Here is a 21,095-nt window from a genome sequence, read left to right as displayed (position 1 = left end):
CAAATACCTGATTCAGTACTTTTCCTAGGGACCAGGAGATAGACTGGTGGTTGCTTCAGACCTGAATAGTTGAGCTTAGGGAGGAATGTTGATAAATCCTGGACTGAGTGCCTCTTTCCATGACTGGGACCCAAAATCCACCGGCCCTGCCAGGCAAGACAGGGTGGGTGGACACTCGCACAAGGAGGTGGTTGTGATCATCACAAGAACATAAAGTGCCTTTCACGCTGCGTTTTTTTCTATTTCTTGTGAATCCCTTCCTTACAAACTGCCTGTCTCGTTGTTTCCCTGAGGTTGGGCACAAAGCAGCTAAAAAACATCTTAAGTAAAAGGCCAGTCTAGCTGGTAAGTTCCATCCAGTATTACCAACAGCCATTAAGTTACCTTTCTGAGAGCTGAGGTAAAGAAAATACTTTGTGATGTGATTCAGGAATATTTTTTTTTTAATAGATTAGGGGTGAGACCTAAGACTGCCTCCCTTCCCCATATCGGCTTTCCCCACTTCCTGTCAAAATGCCCCACAGAAAGGTTCCTCCAAGGAAGGAAGAAATCGATACCAGTGGCATAGCATTCACACATTTCCCAACATCCCAAAGCTGCAAGAATACGGAAGTGCCCTACTGAATTACTGGTTAAAATAGGCAGAGTATGTAGACATCAGCCAGTTCCAGGATGATCTAGGATCCACCAGAACACTCGAACACAGGAGTCAGCAACCTTTGTTTGTAAATATCCAGAGAGTAAACATTTTAGGACTGTGGGCCATGTAGCCTCTGTCACAAAGACTCAGCCTTGCTGTGGTAGAGCAAAACCAACCACAGACAACATGTAAGCAAGGTTGTATGGAGAGGACCACAGTCCAGAACATTTTACTTGCAAAGGGAGGTAGGCTAGACTCAGTAGTTTGCTGACCCCTGTTCTACCAGACAGTAAGCTTCTGTATACAGATCTCAGTGCCATTTAATGGATGACAAAGAAGAAAGAATGACATGGAAAAAGACTGATATGGATTTAATGACAAATGTTCCATATGGGTTGCTGAACACCAGAACGCTGTCCGAGGAACCATCATTAAATAAAACAACCTGAAAATAAGGCAATTCTCACATATACAAGCACACACTCACACAAAACCTGTTACTTTTAGGATCATTAAATTATTCACTATTTTAACAAACAGCTGTAAAATAACATTATACTGAAGGGAAATGTGCACAAACTTCAGAAACACAGTCCAGATAGTCTATGAACACAGGTTCTTCATCTGTACTTTCTCACATATGTACAGCCTCTTGATCCTGAAGAAATCACATGGCTCAAGGGGTTAACTTCTCATCTTCTCTTTCCAACTCAGAGCTCAAGATCTAATCAAGCCATTTAACCTACCAAAACTGCTCCAGCTTTTGCTAAGCCAAGAGCAGCCTGCACTTGACCAAACTCCCCGGGAAACAAATGATACACTTGCCTCCACCAGCATGAATGAGTTGACGGAAGGAGTCTTCAAATTAGCATTTTTAAGGGTGCATCACAGTTAGTGGGGCTTGCTGAAGAAAAACTATTATTCTTGAACTAGATACAAGAACCAGCATCCTGTCTGCATTTAAATTCACTTAATGCAGCTATGTTCCCTGAAGAAGTTTAGGAAAAATGGAATCACATTTTAAATGCACCACGAGAGTGGGGATTTTGGTGGTTGGGCTGTTTTCTTCTGCTGAGGGATCTGCTCCTCAAAGGGATACTGAAGTGGTAGCTGACTCTCTTACCCATGGTACTTGAAAGAAGAGAGGTCAATGAAACCCAAACATTTCCACTGCCACCAAATTATTTCATATGAGCTTCATCTCCCTTCCCTCTTGAACCTTCTTGAAAGCTGCCCATATATAACATAGCTGATGCAGACAAGACCGTACAGAGTACAATGGCAGTCAAAGGCCAAATAACTCATAAAGTGGATCAGAAGTTGCATGAGATTTCATAGGCACAGACTTGAGAGAACATAAAATGGCTGGAAGAGGTAGATGTGCATAAAAAAACACACAAAGTTATAAGGTTACCTACAAATTGGCTATATTATTTTCAAAGGAGTCCTATACACTTAGTATTCAGGGTAAAGAGTCAATAAATAATGGACATTGATTTTGCTCAGATTACTCAACTAAAAGAAAATAAAGAATTAGTGTCTTGCAAAATTATCTATCTTTTGAAAATTGATTTGCATTTGTAAATAACAATAAACTAATTAAGAGGGCAAGATCAACAGGCATTGTACAAGCCCAGAATTCTCAGGATTTTTTTTTTTTTTTTGGAAGGTGTTTTTATAAGGACAAAAACATGCTTCCCTACAGCCCCCAAGGAGGATCTTTGTTAAAATACAATTAATCAAGTATAAATTACCAGCATCCACAGAAAGTTTGCTAAAACCGTAAAAACAATCTTGCAGTTTTTCTTCTTTGCTTTCAAGTGTGTCCAACAGTTTGTGAAGATGCTTCCATGAAAAGTACAGAACAACTAACAATCACTAGTGAAGAAAACAAGACTGCTTTCCACAACTCTAATTTCTAAAGGCTAACCTGGGGGAGGAATTTTCAGTACAGGTAACCGAAATCTGTACAAGAGTCATCTAACTACAACCCCCTACTAGAAATGGAACAATCCTAAGATACCCTAATTATGTGACAAAGACCAGCTTTGTCAATAAGGACATCTTTGGCCCTTCTAGACTAGCCTTAAATTTTCCATGAAGCATTAAGAATTTTCAGTGTCTTCATTTTATTATATAAATCATGACAGGTTAAGTCTTTCTAGCAGCTGACAGGAGAACACAAAAAGTTTGACCGTACCTATCCCCACGGTCATCAGCCTGTCTTCCAAACAGCCTGCTGTACTCCTGTCCTCAGTCTTCCCTACAACAGGGGTCATAATACTGATCTACCTCACAAAGGTGTGAGAAACAATTAATGATCGTTAAAAAGCATAAAGCACTTTAGAAATATAAAAGTGCTATTTTGGCATTTATATAACAACCAGAAAACATTCATTGCTTGTGCTATTTGGCAATTTTGCACTTAACACCTTTCCCTGCTTGGGCCTTCCTTGTGTAAACCCTTGAGCTTTCTACTGTGCCTCCTGTGTACATAAAAGATATCTCTATTCAGACCAAAAGTCTCTATCAATATGGATGGAGGTGGCTGTTCGATTATCTCCCCCATTACTACCAAGAGGGAGGGGGACACTGGATACAGAGCAAAGGCAAATGAGACAAAGAAGCTTTGCACTCCAACATGTGAACATTTGCTCTCCTGGATTTCTCACATAAGGCCAGCAAAACTCTGAGCTAGATAACTTTTGTAGTAGGTCACTGGGGCAATGGTTGCTGATCTGAGATTCACTTCAAACAAGCAACATGCTGACCTGGAAAAGGGAAAGCCACACATAGCTGGGACTGTTTCATTCCCCTGCACTTAGAAGATCACAAGTGAGACGTGAAATACCGGGCTTGGCACACACCTAACACCTCCCATCCACACAGACCACCCTGACCCAGCATGAAGCTAGACCACTTTAAAGGAAGTAGCAAAGAACCAGGGGAGCAGAACCAAGATTTCCCAGGTGATCTTAAAGCCAGTTATGAACGGATTTCCAAACCTCAATTTTGCTCTTGGAATCCAAGTGCGTAAGCTTTCCTGCCCAGTTTCCCCTGGATGCCTCAAAATAGCAGCTAACTCTGGCTCAGAGAAATGAAGGGGAAAATATACTACATATCTTCTCCAATAGCATCGACAAGGTTCCTCTACTTTTCATGAGACTACAGCTGATGTGGGGCGACAGAGCAAACAGTGTTAACGTAACACCTGGTGAGACCAGGACAGAATGATTCATACCCACCTTTTATTTTACCCCATAAGCCTCTCCTGACGCCCACAGGCCCCCACAGCCCGACCTACTCTATTGCCTCCCATCCTGTTCACTCACCTAACCCCCTAACTCCCCTTCTTCAAGGTCCTCAAAGTGCCTGCACTTACTTGCTCTTCAACCCCTACTGCGTGCATCTGAAGATGTCATGGCTCAAGCACATCTCCCAAACACGTCCCGTTGGGGAGGCAGGCAAAATAGAACACCCCAAAAGAACCACACTTACTCGACCCTCCCCTTCAAGACCCCTTAACACCAAGACTCCCCGGTCACTCAGATTGTCCGTCCCGCCCCTTCCCCATTTCTCTCCACAAGCTCTATCCCCAGAACCGCTCCTCCCCACATGCTCCCCACCAGGGCAGCCTTCCCGCGGCCCGGCCCCTAGCACAGGTGCAGCTTCTGGTGCTGCGCCAGGTGTGTTTTGTAGCGGAAACCCTTGCCACAGCCCGCACACTTGTGCGGCTTGTTGCCGGTGTGGATGCGGCGGTGGCGGATCAGGTGCGAGCTCTGGATGAAGCTCTTGCCGCACTCGATGCACGTGTAGGGCTTCTCGCCCGTGTGCGTGCGCTGGTGCTGCGTGAGCGTCGAGAAGTCGCTGAAGCGCTTCTCGCACTGGCCGCAGCAGAAGGGCTTCTCGCCCGTGTGCACGCGCAGGTGGTTCACCAGGTGCGAGTTGCGCCCAAAGCCCTTGCCGCACTCGCGACACACGTAGGGCCGCTCGCCCGAGTGTGTGCGCTTGTGCGTGAAGAGGTGCGAGCTGACGCTGAAGGTCTCGCCGCACTCCGAGCACATGTAGGGCTTCTCTCCCGTGTGCACGCGCTGGTGCTTCACTAGGTCCGAGCGCCAGCTGAAGCGCTTGCCACACTCGCCGCAGCCATGCGGCTTCTCGCCCGTGTGGATGCGCTGGTGGTTGGCCAGGTGGGAGCGGCGCACAAAACCCTTGCCGCACTCGCCGCAGGCGAAGGGCCGCAGCGCCGCCGCCCCCGCGCCGCTGGCCGCCGCGTGCGCCCTCCGGTGGCTCAGCAGGTGCGAGCTGAGGCTGAAGGCCTCGCCGCACTCGGGGCACGGGTAGGGCTTTTCGCCCGTGTGCAGGCGCCGGTGCTTAAGCAGGTCCGCGCGCCAGCTGAAGCTCTTGCCGCAGTCAGCGCACAGGTTGGGCCGCTCGCCCGTGTGCAAGCGCAAGTGGTTGGTCAGGTAGGTGTTTCGGCTGAAGCCCTTTCCGCACTCCCCGCAGCGGAAGGGCTTCTCGCGCGGGGGCCCGGCCAGCGCGGGCCCCGCCCCGAAGCCCCCCGCCACGCCCACCATGGCGCCGCACTCGCTAGAGAAGCCGAAGGGCTCCAGGCTGGCGGCGGCGGCTGCCTCCGCCAAGCGGTGGATGCGCTGGTGCTGCAGGAAGGCGGCGCCCGGGCTGAAGCTTTCCCCGCAGTCCGGGCAGATGGTGGGCGCGTCCATGATGCTGGCCATCAGGCTGTCGAGCTCCCCGAGGTCCATGGCCATGGGGTGATGGAGCCGACGGAAGCGGCGGTGGGCGGGCTTGTCGCCCCGGTGCCGACTCCCCAGGGAGAGATGCCGCCTCCAGGGGAGCATGGGAGGGGGCGGCTGCTCCTCTTCGTCCAGCCGGTTCTCCCCAGCGCTCTCCTCTTCCTCCTCCTCCTCTTCCCGGGGACTCCGGGAAATGCTGTCGGACTCCGACAGTCCCGGGAACATGGCCATCTCGGCTACGCCAGATTGGTAATCATCATCTTCGCGGAGAGCAGCCCCTTCTTCCTCACTCAGCAGTTCCTCTGCAACAGAAAAGGTGGCAGTGGTCGTGACTATACTTGGCGCTCGAGAGGCAAACCCGGAGGACACCAGTCTCAGTAAAAGTGCAGGCCACCCTCCCGGGAGTATTCTCAACCCCTCCCCCAAGACCCCCGTGATTCCAGCCTTCTTCCCACCTGGTACCTCCTGAGGAAGGCCTGCAGGAGAGTGAGCTCTGAAACCCAGGCAAAGATCACTCAACCGCCCCTTGGCTGGCCAGTTCCTACACCAACTGTCTCTGGGGCCCAGACCCCACCCAGGGTACCCGAGGCTCCACTCAGCAGAGTCATCTGAAGGCTTGACAGTCTGCTTGAAATGGGCTGGGTGGGACTCTGTGGGATCTCGGGAGACATTAGCTTACTCTCACAGCTCCTAATGCCTTTCAGGACCCTGGCCTCAAAAGATAAGGCCACTCCAGCCAACCACAAGAAAAGGTCACCCGTCCTAACGAGGTAATGGGCTGATTTTTTAAAAATAAAACTTGTTAGGGGTGGAACAACAAACCCAAACACACCCCAACTTAAGGGCTTTACTATGTAAGCCAGGCAGGAAGAATGAGCACAGGACCTAGGGCTGGGGATCCCAGCTTAGAGACTTCCAGAACACACACCTGTCTCTGGCTGCTTAACACAGAACAGAGGGCACTCCAGAAAGTTACTAAGATATTAAAGACTAGGTATGTACACTGCAGGGGAGAGCAGGAGGAAGTCTGGGATGTGTCACAGGGGAGGGAATGTAACCTCATTAGTCTTGACCGCAAGGTATTTCAGTTCATTTCTGTCCTCAAGGCATGCACAGAGCAGTATAAAGCAACAAATGCCCAGAGATAGGACCAAGGATGTGGATGGAGGCGGAGGGCTAGCGCTTCCTCTTTCCAGGTCAAGAATACCAAGGAATTTGGCAGAGGCCTTGAGCACTTTGGGCGTTGCCACATAAACCTGGGCAGGTCACTTACCACTGAGTTTACTTATCTGCGAACAAAGATGATGATGACTATAACTGCAAACACCTGGACACTTTATGAGCTCAATGCTGTGATAAGTCTTCAAATGCAGCAACTCATCTAAACTCCCCCCAACAACCTGATGAGGTAGGTTCTGATATTAGCTGTGCTCCCTCACATGTTATTGCAAGTGTTAATTTATAGCAGTGTTCTGTACACTGTAGTGCGACACCAGTGAGTTACCCTCTTCATCCACGTTTACCAGAACAGCCCACCTCAGACTGGATTGAAGAAAAGGATGTTCCTCAGGCTTATGGTTCCGCGTAATGGTCTCTGCTAGAGGGCTCTCCCACAAAGAATGCTGCGCTGGGTTCTAACTCTAGAGGAGCTAGAAATAACTGTGAGTGGGGGCAACTTCCATGGAAATGCCAGCTTTTCCTCACCTGGGCAGATGTCAGATACCAGTTCCCTCTCCTCTGGGTCCCCTCCCAGAGTTTCATCATGTGGGTTGGAGTCCAGCTCCTGCTCTGGGGGGTCTTCTCTCTTGTCGGCATCCTGTGGGTGAGAGCCCATTCCTCTTTCTTCTGGGTCCCGTTCTCTGTCTTCAGAGTTCTCAAAATCAGAGCCCATCCCTTTGTCTGCTGAGTCCTGGGCTTCACACACACCCTGTTTATTTTCTCGTTCCATCCAGGAAGAACAGCACAAGGGAGGTGACCGGGGACCCCTGTTCCAGACAAAACACAGATATAGGTCAGGTCAGTCTGGCCTCACCCCCTCACCATATCTGGCTTTGATTTCCACGAAAATCAGTGGCTCAGTCCAAGAAAATGTGTAGAGGTTCAAGACCCAGATGACAAATTTCTGCTCCATGTCACATTTTCAGATGCAGAGAACCAAGCACAAAAGATGCTGGTCTGGGTGGCATGGGAACAGTGACAACTCCATCTGAGATCACATGCCAGCTCCCACTGGACTGGATGCAGATTCATCTCCTCCCATCTCTGAAGTGGATTCTCCATTAACCTGGCTTTTTAGCCTTAACAGTGGTTGTTCCCATTTTTCGGCTGAGAAAACGTAAAGCTCGAAAAGAAGGACCCCGTCAGCCTTAGACTAACCTATAAGCAGTAAGTAGGGATTAAACCAGCGAGGGCCTGCTGCTTTCCTGCACCCAGTGAGTCAAGAGATTGAAGCTCTAGCAAGTCTGCTGGGGTGTGGAAGAGGAGGCAGCGGCCTTCTGTGTTAGAAGCCATCCCTACAGGGAGCCCCAAACAGGAACGTGACCCTCACATAACAGGTAACCCCATCTACAGCACAGGCCAACATGTGAATTGTAGGAAGAAAATGACATCAGATTCCAAAACCCTTTGTAGATGTCAGGTTTACATGTAAAGGCCCCTTGCCAAGACGGAGAAGCCGAGCCAAAAATAATCGACTTCTGCCATCCATCACTCTTAGGGCTTAGCTCAAGGCAGCAAAGCAGATTAATGGTCAAGGATCTTGAACTATGACTTTGAAGTGTCCAGCACTCTCTGGCTCAGCAGCCCCCAGACAGGACTTACTACATAAATACCGCTGAGCAAAATGCTCTTTCTTTGGCTGGGAGCTTTTCCTGCCTCTGCAAGCTCTTGCCAGCCTAATTTTCAGGACCTAAGGCAAGGAATTTCACCTGTCCTTGTCTCCACCTTCTCTTCAATAGTGCAAGGAGGACAATGCTACTTAACCTTTCTCCCAGGGAGGATATCAGAAGGAAACATTAAAATGGGCTTTAGAAAACACTGCAAGGAACTGATACTTGGAGCATTACAAACGTGAAATACACAGGTCATTTCTCCGTCCAATATGGAATATGAATTATTTCTCTTTTTAAGTCCTGATGCCATTCCAGCACACCTCAGACATACAATCACCACCATAATTTTCACAGACCCATTGCCCTAACTAGCATATTCTGAGATTCTACCCTCTCTCGGAGATGAGAATGTACTCCCTAGATTACAGTGAAAAGCCAAGCCTGGCCCTTAACCATCATCAGAAAATGGCCGTGTCGGGGTGCCTGCATGGCTCAGTGGGTTAAGCCTCTGCCTTCAGCTCAGGTCATGATCTCAGAGTCCTGGGATCGAGCCCCACATCAGGCTCCCTGCTGGGTGGGTGCTCCCCCCCTCCTTGTTCTGCCTGCCTCTCTGTCTACTTGTGATTTCTGTCAAATAAATAAAATCTTTTAAAAAAAAGAAAGAAAGAAAAGCAAAAAAAGAAAATGGCCATGTCTGAGGCTAGTCAACAGTGTCCTGGAATGTAGCTAAGTTTCTTTAGACTCAATACAGTTTAAAATGACAGGTTCCAAACACTCAGGATTAGGCTCCAGGAGAAAATCTCAGCAAAGCCATAAACTTTTTAAGAGGAATATTACATGAGATACTACTGACCCCAAGTTACTTCCACCCATAACTCTCTTTGTCTTCTGGAGCTCAGACTCTACAGACAAATACATCCGTAGAGTCCGCATATATGACACACCCTGAAGGCTAGGGGTGGAGAGCACAGAGCAGGATTTTCAAAACATGTGACTTATTGGTTTGCTAGAGGCTAAAAGCAGAGAAGGGGTGGGGCCACTTCCAGGGAAACAATCTCAGACCAGCAAGTAGAATTCTAAATCAATAAAATCATCAGGGCGCCTGGGTGGCTCAGTGGGTTAAGCCGCTGCCTTCGGCTCAGGTCATGATCTCAGGGTCCTGGGATCGAGGCCCGCATCGGGCTCTCTGCTCAGCAGGGAGCCTGCTTCCCTCTCTCTCTCTCTCTCTGCCTGCCTCTCCGTCTACTTGTGATCTCTCTCTGTCAAATAAATAAATAAAATCTTTAAAAATAAATAAATAAATAAATAAAATCATCAAACAAGCATGTCGCCAGAAATGCATAAAACTAAAACAGCAGGGACGCCTGAGTGGCTCAGTCAGTTAAGTGGCTACCTACGGCTCAGGTCATGATCCCAGGGTCCTGGGATTGAGGCCCACATCCGGCTCCTTGCTCAGCAGGGAGCCTACTACTTCTTCCTCTACCTCCACCTGCCACTCCCCTGCTTGTTCTTTCCATCTCTGACAAATAAAGTTTTAATAAAATAATAAAATAAACACTAAAATGGCAGGGCATGGTGCCTGGAATGGTACAGAAATGACTACAGCTCACCCAGAAGGGTGGGCATTGGGAGTCCACCCTGGAAAACAGAGATGCTTAGGGTTTCTCCTTTTTTCCTTTTAAAAAGGACACCACACCTTCTTCATACCTCAGGTACAGAGAAACAGAATGAGAGTACTTTCTGATTTGTGATTTCTCAGGAACCAAGAGATACCAGATACCAGAAATATTAAACAAAGAAACATAGCTTTTATAGATTTAAGGGAAAGGAAGGAAAAGAGGCAGAGCCCGAGTTCCCCGGATAGGGCTGGAATATAGAAGTTCACAGGTGCCACACTCAGAAGCTTCTGAGCTCCCAAAGGGAAATGCTCAGATCCTCATTCACACCAGGAGAGGGAAGATTAGGTATGCTCTACAAAGAGTGGGGAGCTCCTGTCACCTAGAGGAACACCATTCATGGTGCAACATCTACTGAGATTTCTTTAAGAGTGTACTATGTTAGAGCAGACCTGGAAACCTTCAAGACCCACAATAATGGATTCAGTTCCATTCACACCAACCCATCAGTAGGTTCCAGGCAGCTACCAAGTACTAGAGAAGACTATTTAGAACTAAGGAAAGGCAGTCATGATATATCGTTAGATGAAAACTAGCTGGCTTAAAAAAAAAAATCTCATTTATTAGTATATGCATACAATATAATATACATACACACACATATATATTTACACATGTATATACGTATTCAGAGAGGAAAATTAGAACATTACTGATGTATTAATCAAACATCTCTTGGTCACATCTAAGGGTTTTGTACCACTTAATCTAAACAACTCAATGATGCAGGGTCTAATTTTCAACTTCAGAGACACATGAAGGAATAGGCAAAGAAGCCGTGACTAGCTCAAGGTCACACATATTGCCGGTGGCACAGTAGGGATTCAAACCCCTACAGGATAGTTCCAGTGCTCACAGTCTTAGCCAAAAGCTGGTGTATTGCTTGGGATCACTTTTCCTTTTTGTGAACATCTCTATTTTCTACAATAAAGATATATTTTTTTTTATCAGCAGAAAAGCCAACTTTGTTTTTAATGCGAGAAAGTACACTGAAGGAATAGCTACATTATTTTAGAAACAACAAGGCAGACATGCTTATCTCAATCTATGGAAGACAATTTTCAGAAATGTTATCTAAACACTGTGGTATAACTGACGTGTCAGTCAGTAGATCTGTAAGCACATTTTGTTCCAACTCCTCTCCCATTCATTCTCAAAACAAAAACTAGCAACATGCCTTCTTGGGCAAGGCCAGGGGTGGATAATGAATGGGTGGCCAGGCACTGTGGTAGATGTGCAGCTACACTGACCTAGGTTCAAATCCTGTCAGCTACGTGACCTTGTGCAAGTTACTTAAACTTGCTCATCTTCAGAGCTTGCATGGAAAAAAACAACTATACTGCCACCTATGAGATTTGTTGCTTATATCCTATAAGATTAGGAAAAGCAGTAGGCATAGTGACACCGTAAACAGCAGTTATAATGTTAGGAAACTTACGCGAACTTCTTGATTTAAAAAATTATATACACACACATATCCCTCCTAAACTGAAGGTCATGGCTATTCACCAAGAATGGCCTTTGGCAAGTACATGGCAGTTTCCTGTGGCCTTACTACTAAAGACTTTATAATGAACAGCCCACCCTGTGGACACAAGAGCCAGCAAAGGGTGAGGGAAGAAGGGGCAGTTCCATAGTGGTTTGGAGATGTGGATAATACAGCCTGCATTCAGAAAGTACAAGCAAGCTGAATGAGGTGTTCAATAAATCCGGACTCCACTGTAGGGGATATCGCCCTGCCCACCCCTGCAGAAGAGACAGAAATTTAAGGGGGTGGGGGCAGAAAACCAAACAGGTAATGGTGGAGGCAGTGAGGCAGACCCGATGAATCCTGCATCTAACTCTAATCATTGAACTAGCAGCAATGGGGAGGAAGGAGCCCCTGTTTCTGACTAGCGCAGCCCTTGGGCTGTGTGACTTTGAGTATTTGCCCCCTCTGGGCTTCTGTTCCATGAGGAGGTTCAGTCTGAATGGACCCGAGGCCTCTTCTGGCTTGTCATATGACATGCAGGAGAGAGGTAATCCAAGGGGACATCACTGTCAGTGTCATTAGACATCTTCATGTTTACTCAACTAGCACAGCAAAGCTATTAACGCCCCAAGTGTCCACCCCCATTTCCCTGCCCCCACCACCACCACCACACCTTTCTCCTTGGGTGCAGATCACTCCAGGGTGGGATCAGTTATCTCTGCGAAGACTGCTTAAATCCTACTTTCTAGAATTTGCAATATTTTCATGTCCCCTCTTTCTACCCCATGCCCCCCAACTCAAAGAAGAGTCATGTTCATTACCCTAGAAAGTCACTAGGAAAATGCTCAAGTGCCTTCTAGACAAATTCAACCCCACTGGAACAATGCCATAGAAGTAAATGGGGTAAAGTATGCTGGAAGGAGGTACTGAGGCAATGAGGTGGGGGAAAAGGAAGTGAAGCCAGGAGCAGGGCCAGAATTAGCATTTAATCACAGTGTACCAGTACATTTTCACAGTGGCCCCCTTTGCAGCTATGTGCAAAACCTAGCTCTTTTCCAAACGCGAGAGCCCCACCAATTTATGGAGTCAACCGCACTTCTGGGAGGAGGCTGGGGCAGACAAACCCAGGTCACTCTCCCACCTTCTTGAGAGAACACTGGCCACGGTTCTCCAGGGCATCTGGCGCAGGACCCCACATGGTCATTCCACCTCTGGCCAGGGTAGCTGGAGTAGCACGAGGTGCTCCCAGGCCCCTGCTGTGAGACGGTCTCCCCCTGGGCACTGCAGCTCATTTGACTCCAATAATCCAGTAATTTGGGGAGGTAAACACGGAGTGCCATCTACCCAGGTCTACACATAACGAACACCACAGCTCACAGGGCTTGGCAGATGAGCTCCCAGCGACATAGCTCCTAGGTATCCTAAGAATTCCGGCCAGCGTGTCCAGGCCCCTTGCTTTGGCACTGCTGCCCGGGAAGGGCACGCTGAGCTCTGGCAGCCGGGGGAGCGGAGCATGGCCCACCCAGGGCCCTGGCAGGTGGAGGGGTTGGCCTGCGCACAGCCCTCCGCCAACAGACTCCTGGCCGGCCTAGTGGGGGAGTCACGTGCCACAGCCACTGCCAGGTTGGCCAGGAGCCAGGCCGACGGGGCTGTCATGTCACGGGAAGGAAGCGGCTGGGCAGAGGGCCAGGAGCAGCTCCCACTCCGCCTCCTCCAGGCTGCAGTGCCTTTCCTGTCTCCCTGTCCTCTCCAAAGTGCCTTCCTTACCTCAGCTAGGGCCAGCCGGCCTCCCCGCCTCCCCCGCAGCAGCCGACTGAGGCCTCCAGCCTTCACTTCCCACGCTCCCCGGGTGCACCATTTGCTCCCTGGGGAGGGTTTCCATAGCAGAGGCTGGGCAGGAACCAGCAGGGACGCCAACTGGGGAGAATGCTAGAAAAACAATTTCAGTCTGCAGTTCAAAAGGCTGAACTCATGACCATAACTGGGGTCTAACCAGGGATTCCATGGGGTTAATCATTTGTCAGTCCTCAACACCAACTGAGTAAACAGTCAACCAGCACTAGCCTCTCTGGGGAGATGCCCATCAGGGTCCTGCCTCTTCACGATGAGCCTGTGGTCGGAAAGAACCCCAGAGGCAAAGAAATCCACCTCACCATTATTTGCCTGGATGCCTCCAGTGATCAAGGAGAGTGTGTCCACATCCAAAGGGGGCAGCTGATTTCCCCAGTCGCACACCCAGACTGTCCAACTCAAAATGCCAACCTGACCAGTGGCAGGCTGCCACACGAGGTGAACATTAATTTCTTACAGAAAGCCAAAAGATTACTGCAGCTAAATACTGAGTACTCACCAGACAGGAGAAGCTAAAATAATACAGTTTCCTCCTTGTGGTTACCGCTTTTTTACCTGGAGAGGAAAGCCCAAGTTGAAAAAAAGAGACAGGCTCAAACCAAGGCAACAGAGAAATCAATAGATAATCCCACTGGCCAGAGCTAGTCTGAGACGCCTTCCAATCTCTTGGGTCAAGAATAGCACAGATGTCCTTGGGGTCAGGCATTTCCTGTCTGTTGGTTGTGCTAGGGGCCCCTCAGTTTGGCGGAAGGGTCTCAGCTTGTCACAGCTGTCAAGCCTTCACCACCACCCTACTCTGCTGCAAAAAAAAAAAAAAAAAAAAAAAGCATTCCTCCAATTCAGAGACAGATTCTGGGTGCCCTCAAAGTGAGACCATCTGCCCTTCGAGGAGAAGGCACAGAAGCTACAGGTTCTCATGCAGACATTTACTCATCCATGTTTTACACTGAACCAACTGGAATGTCCTACTTGATGTGCAGAGCATCCCTTCTTTTCATGATTTTTTTCGTCACTGTGCTTGGCCTTGTACCACCACCACTACTGTATACATCCTCGGCTTTTTTTTCTGATGTAGCCCTTGGGCAGTCCTCGGGAGAACTGCCCTCAGATGCCTCCTTGGTAGCTCGCTCAAATGTTCAACATTTGTTATTTCATGGAATCATTGAGCTGGAAATTCCTTAGCTCAAACTCCTACAGATGGGAAAGTGAGGCTCGGAAAGGGAAAATGACAGGGTCAGGAACCGAAAGACAGCTTGCTAGAAGACGTCGGGTCAAAATCTCAATTTTCTCATGGCCTCTCCAATGATCTTTCAATCTCTTTAATAGAAAACACCACTTCAAAAACAGGCACCCAGGGCACCTGGGTGGCTCAGTTGGTTAAGCGACTGCCTTTAGCTCAGGTCATGATCCTGGAATCCCTTGATCAAGTCCCATATTCAGCTCTCTGCTCGGAGGGGAGTCTGCTTTTCCCTCTGACCTTCTCCCCTCTCATGCTCTCTCACCTTCTCCCCTCTCATGCTCTCTCACTTTCTCTCTCTCACATAAATAAAATCTTAAAAAACAAAACAAACAAACAAAAAACAGCCAGCCAGATAAATCCAGGGCATATACTGACTTGCTTTTTTTCCCCCTCCACACCATTTGTCAGCATTCTCCAGAGAAACAAAACCAACAGAATGTGCCTATAGAAAGAGAGTCACTATTAAGCAACTGGCCCATGTGATTATGGGGACTGACAAGACCAAAATCTACACAGTGGGCCAGTAGGCTGGAGATCCATAAAAGCTAATACTTTGAGGCCCTTCTGCTGGATAATTCCTCCTTACTTAGGGAAATCAATCTTCTTGTTCTAGTCAGGCCTTCAACTGATTGGATGAGGCCCACCCATATTATGGAGAGCAATCTGCTTTACTCAAAACCTACCAATTTTAATGTTAATCTCATCCCAAAACTCTGTTGCAGGAACACCCAGAATGTTAGATCAAGTATCTGTGTACCTAGTGGCTCAGCATAAAATTGCAGATGCATAAAATTAATCATTACACACAATAAATCTACAATAATGCCATCATAAGTCAAAATTTACTCACTAAAAACGTCTTCCTTTTTATAAAAACTATTCCTATATATTGCTGAACTGGGTGTGTATGCACTGTACAAACAGTAGGAAAGAATCAAAATTAATCTTACCCAAAGAGCCACAATGACACATATATGGGTACAAACACACACTCCCACTGCAGAGACACACACAATCTAATGATCTGTTTCACTGGAGGACAAGGCAGAGAGCCCACTTAGAATGTACATCAGCTGTATGTGGGATAAGGAAGTTGTTAACAAACAGCCTCCTTCTGGAGAGTTGATACTAGAATTCTTGTTAAGGTTACCAGATGGGGCCAGGTGACCTCAGCAAGTCTTTTCCACCCCAAAGGATTCCGTGATCATATTTCCTTTGGAATGAACAGTCCTCAAGGGAATGCTTACCACACCCTCAAAGGGAGAGAGGAGGGTTGGGATCAAAGGGTTTGATGCATACATTCGATCACCCCCGTTTTCCTCTACAGATTCAACAGGCAAAACTGCTCTTCCATTTCTCTGCCCAAAATAACTGTTTGGCGTTGTTGATGAAGGATGGGTGGTGTTCCCGCCCAGTTCATTTCAGCAGTGGGTAAGTAACACCTCTGCATATAATCGGCCAAGGTGTCTTCCAACAGAGAGAAAGCAAAAATAAAAATGTAGAGACATCTCCCGATGCTTCCATTTCCCTGCCTAGTTAAATTGTAAACTCTAGAGCTAGGCTGTTTTTCAGCACAAGGTGAAACATTTATATACATTTTAAATGTATATAAATTTTAAAAATTACATATTTGTGTTATTCTTATTTCCTTGAAAATAACATTATCAGCAAAACCCAGATCACAGGAACTACAGGAGAACCATAGGAGACACATCAACAGCGATGAGAAAAGTAGCAAGAAAGATAAAGGAAGGAAAACTGTATGTCAAAAAACTTGAGATGTATCCACCAACATCAACACATAGTATTTGAATCCCAGTTCAACTGAAGTACAAAAACAAAGTATAAGGCAGTCAGGAAATTGTAAATGTTGATTAGATATTGGATAGTAAGAAAGTTGTTCATTTTTTTAAGGTGTTGGTATTGGGAATCAATTTACAAAGGTAAAGGTATATGTAATGAAATTTACAGGTGAAATGGCATGTCTGGAACTTGCCTTATTTGAAACGAAATGTCTGGAATTCTAGGACAAAGGAGAGTGAGCAGGGATGCGGAAGAAACAAGATGGCCAGCCACTGATTACTGTTGAAGCTGACTGGTGTTCGTGGTTGTCCTCTACTCCTGTGATTGCTAGAAAAGTTACTAATAAAAAAATTTTTTTTTAAAGATTTTATTTATTTATTTGTCAGAGAGAGAGGGAGAGAGAGCAAGCACAGGCAGATAGAATGGCAGGCAGAGGCAGAGGGAGAAGCAGGCTTCCTGATGAGCAAGGAGTCCGATGTGGGACTCAATCCCAGGACGCTGGGATCATGACCGGAGCCGAAGGCAGCTGCTCAACCAACTGAGCCACCCAGGCGTCCCAAAAATTTTTAAATAGAAAACATACATTCCTATTCCTGTTTCTGAAACTGAGGTTGATTAGATTCACTTAAATTCTGAACATGCTGTGATCGATGGTCAGTGACTTCCACCAAAGAACTAGCTCGCTTTTAGAGCACACCAGATCAGAACTGACGACAATGCTCGATACTGAATAGAGCCCGTGAGAACAGGGGGCAGAGACAGTGGGGTGAAGAGATTAAAGACCTTAACTTCAACGCTTTTGAGACATTTTTTCTTTTTATGAAACAGAACAATAGCTGTTACATGCAAAAAAGAATCAGAAAACAGTTTCCACTTTCATCTACTTTTGTATTCCCAAAGAACTCAAAAAAGGATCGCGCCACAGCTGGTGCTTATTTATTTCCACCATTAGTTCGGCAACTTTATACCCAAGACAAAGGGGAAAATAAACCTGGCTAGGGGTTGAGGTCCTGACCAGTCTGTGAGAGGAATGCTTTATCCCCAGGAGTCAGGCCGACGAAATAACGTGAGGTATCCAACAGACTGAATACACTGATAATCGGTCATCCCCAGAATGATCTTCTAAAGGCATGAAAAATGTTAGGGTGTGTGTTGGTGAACAGGAAGTTAATACAGTAACTAGTGATTTATGAAAACTAGTGGTTTATGAAAACAGTAATTAGTGATCTCCATGTGATTAACATGAATTACTTTACTAGCCCAAACTGAACTTTTAAATTTAGAGAGTGTCCTTCTCAGAGAAATGCCACCCAAATCTACTCACCCCACATTACAAAGAGAGCAGCAAGAAGGTAGCATGTTTCCACTTTAGGTTGGAAACCAGAAGCTCACAGATACCATCTGTTTTAGCAAAGGACGCAGAGAACTCGTCACGGGTCACAGCTTCATCCAGGAAGTGGCGCACTTGTCTCAAGGAGACTCTGGTGTCCAGGCCTCATTCGCTGCTCGAATACCATAGTTCCTAAGTCATTCGTGAGGCTCAGGCCCTTTGGGTTCCTTACGTCCCCTTTACCTCCAGCTTCTAGGATTCCCTGGAGAGAGCGGAAGTCCTGTACAAGCGCAGAAACAGAATAATGGTATCTTCCTTGCGTGTGGGTTCTTAGCCTGAGGGCGTTCAGAGTCCACTAACGTTCTGAAACCTTACGTGAAGATGTCTGCAGAAACTGTCTTCTGATGAGAAGACCCACAGCTTTCTTTCCCTTGGACTCTGAAAGGATTCACAGCATACAAACAAAACAAAAACCCGGCAATTCCCCCGCTGCTACAGAGGACTCACAATACATTCCCTAGCACAGTATTTCAGAAATCCACAGTGGCTTTCGGGAAGAGGGATAAGAGCCCACTGCACCACTATATGCTACGAAATCTTCTGGTGGGTTGGTAGAGAAGATACTGACAGTAGATTCAAAATGAGGTGGTAGCAGAGACAAAAACAGCAGTTAATTTCAAATAGGGGCTAGAGCAGAATGAGAGGTGCAGCAACCTGCCTGATTGGTCTGTCTCATCCAGGACCCTATTTCATAGATGCATGAGGCAACAGATACTCAGAAAGGTTCAGTGAATTACCCATGAAAGTGCCAGTTAAGGGCAGACTCGAGCTGAAATCACGGACATCGAGAAACTTCTGTCCCAATCCCCTTTCTATTCAACACCACGCAGTCTCTGGTGCTTGGCTGAAGCACTCCTGCTTGCCTCCACCGCCAATCATTCCCTCACCTGCTTTTCACTTCCTAATCACCTGTGTCACACGGCAGGGGCACTGAGAAGGCCTTAAGTAGCTCTTCAAGCTTCTAACACACTGCGTCTCTGGGATGAAGCTAGTTTATACAAGTTTGACCCTGGGTTTATGGCTCCCATCAGCTGCTTACTTGGGCAGTGAGTCAAAGCACATTAATCAAGCCATTACCTTCCCAGGACACAAAATGCTTTGTTAGCTAATCCTCCTTTTCTCAAAGGAAAAAGAACTAAAATCTGGCCAAAGTCGCCAACTCATTCCTAACCAATCTTCAAAGTGTTCTCATAGTCATCCAACCTACAAATAATAACTTGGAAATTCCCAGGTGAGAAAGGGGATTCTGGGAGTATCCAAAAAACCCACAACGTAAGGAGCCCTGGATCACACCTAATGGCAAGTAAAAAAACCCACCCCGCCATCCACCTTCAACATGACCCATTACAATGAATACAGTTTCTCCGATTCACTCTTTTTTCTATTACATCTTTTTGCTTCTGCATAGCTCTGCATTCCCTGTGTGGGAGGTGAGCAGAAGCAGGCCAGGTAGTGGAAGCAGGCCAACCACAAGCTAAATTTTGCTGAAGAGACAATATCCACAGATCCTGAGACAATCTCACGGTATTTTTTTGTTGTTGAAAATGTCTTTAAAGGATCCCTCAGTTTCTGTTTTATTTTTAAAGATTTTTTTTTTTACTTATTTATTTGACAGAGAGACCAAGAGAGCACAAGCAGGGGGAGCGGGAGAGGGAGAAGCAGGCTGGGAGCCCAATGTGGGGCTCAATCCCAGGATCCTGAGATCATGACCTGAGTGAAAGGCAGAGCCCAACCAACTGAGCCACTCAGACACCCCTCACCTGTTTTTAAGATCTTATTTATTCAACAGCAGGGGCGGGCAGGGAATGAGCAGGGGAATGGCAGGCAGAGGAAGAAGGAGAAGCAGGGTCCCCACCAAGCAAGGAGCCCGATGCAGAGCTCGATCCCAGGGCCCTGGGATCATGACCTGGACCAAAGGCAGACACTCAACTGACTGAGCCACCCAGGCGCTCCAAAGGATCCCTCATTTCACCAGTAAGGAAAATGAGGACTAGGGGAAAATCAGTAGCTTGTTTGAATTCACAAAGGTAGTCAGCTGGTGGTAGAACTGGGACTACCATCCCGGTTATGTGATTCCTTGGAAGTTCAATCTCCCCTGCACGGAACTCTCCCAGCCAGCACTGTCATATTTATGGGTTTAGTGCTCTGGATTTACTGATAAAACATTTCAAGGACGCTACCCTCTTTCTTCCTATTTTCCTTGTTCCCTCCCCCAGGCTCCTATTTTTTCTTTCTATTTTATCTTTCCTCTTAAAAAACACAGAAAATGTTCTTCAAACTTATCTTCATGGGATGCTTTGAAATGGTCTCAGATTTAACTGTTTTTCTTAGACAAAACAGACATCTTGTTGGCCAGAACAAAGCAGTCATTTGAATTAGCTTTGACTTAATGGAGTTAAGTTATGGTAAACAGTTAATAAGTTCTTGGTACGGCATCTGAAAGAAAAGTCTTCATAAGAGAGAGAGAGGGTTAGAGAGAAAAGAAAGCCCAGGGAGCCATCAACCTGAAGAATTAGTATTGATTATGCCATTTTAAAAGAATTTTAAAAGACATTTTTCTATCAAACTATGAAATTCTAAGAAGGGACACTTTTCCCTCACATTATCATCTTTTAAATATCCCAAACCAATGATCAAACTATATTACATTCCCTTCTGCAGTGCCATTTTTTGGCCAACAAGTCTCACAGACTCCTGGGAAAAGGAGGGATCAATGCCACTGAGCCCTGATTAACTGCTTCATCATCACCTATCAAAACCTATCAGTTTTCCAGTTAACTGTGGGCTTCCCAGGTGTTCGCCGTCTCAGCACACAGTACTCATCGCTAACATTTCCGAAGTCAGGCTCACATCAGTACCGGCTAAATTTTCAAACTTTCAAATCCACCCAGTCTCTTCTCCTCTGATCTTGCCATTGTGAAAATTAGTAAAGGGAAACCTCGCTAAAGTCGAGTCTGGAGGGCAGAAGGGCAGGCTCAAAGAGACAGCCATGCTACTCAGGTCAGTCAAAGGAAGCACTGTCAATTTCAGACCTGGACAGAGAAAGACGTACATTGCATCTCCTGCAAGAAATCAACTACCGTAACTCAGCCAATAAGAAACAGTCATCACCCTAGACTTGGACTTTTCTGCTGCTGACGGCATTCAAAACAATCTTTCTCCACTTCCTTTTTCTCCATAAAATAATGTTCCTCTCCCTTGTTGCTTGGACTTGCCTATGGTTTTGCCATAACTTTCAGGTCTCAAATTACAGTTCCTCTACTTTTCCCAAATAAACCCATTTTGCTAGTGAAATAAGTGACTTCCATTTTTAAAGTTAACACCATCAACACCGTAAAGTGCTTGGCATACAAAACAGGGGATTCGGTAAGTGACAGCAGAAATCCTGTTGAAACACTCTCCTTGGAAATTCTCTCCTTTCTGAGCATCCATGTTATTA

The 21,095-nt window shown here is 46.7% G+C and overlaps 1 protein-coding gene across 2 annotated transcripts in view; it reads right to left on the bottom strand.

The window, feature by feature from the left end:
* Window positions 1-985: 985 nt before the first annotated feature.
* ZNF697 (zinc finger protein 697) overlaps window positions 986-21,095 on the bottom strand; it is a 31,221-nt gene continuing 11,111 nt past the window's right edge. Inside the window, exons 1-3 of one of the 2 annotated variants that reach the window (XM_047727653.1) lie at window positions 13,723-13,778; window positions 7,099-7,379; window positions 986-5,696 (exon numbers count right to left, since the gene is read on the bottom strand). In XM_047727653.1, the coding sequence (XP_047583609.1) occupies window positions 4,294-5,696; window positions 7,099-7,342 (1,647 nt within the window). In that variant the 5' untranslated portion in view covers window positions 7,343-7,379; window positions 13,723-13,778 and the 3' untranslated portion in view covers window positions 986-4,293. Of the gene's footprint in view, window positions 5,697-7,098; window positions 7,380-13,722; window positions 13,779-21,095 lie in introns of those variants that run through there. The other variant, XM_047727652.1, reaches the window with a different exon arrangement.

This window comes from Lutra lutra, chromosome 4 (assembly GCF_902655055.1).
Source record: "Lutra lutra chromosome 4, mLutLut1.2, whole genome shotgun sequence".
Classification (NCBI taxonomy): domain Eukaryota; kingdom Metazoa; phylum Chordata; class Mammalia; order Carnivora; family Mustelidae; genus Lutra; species Lutra lutra.
This window is presented reverse-complemented; position numbering and strand designations above follow the sequence as displayed.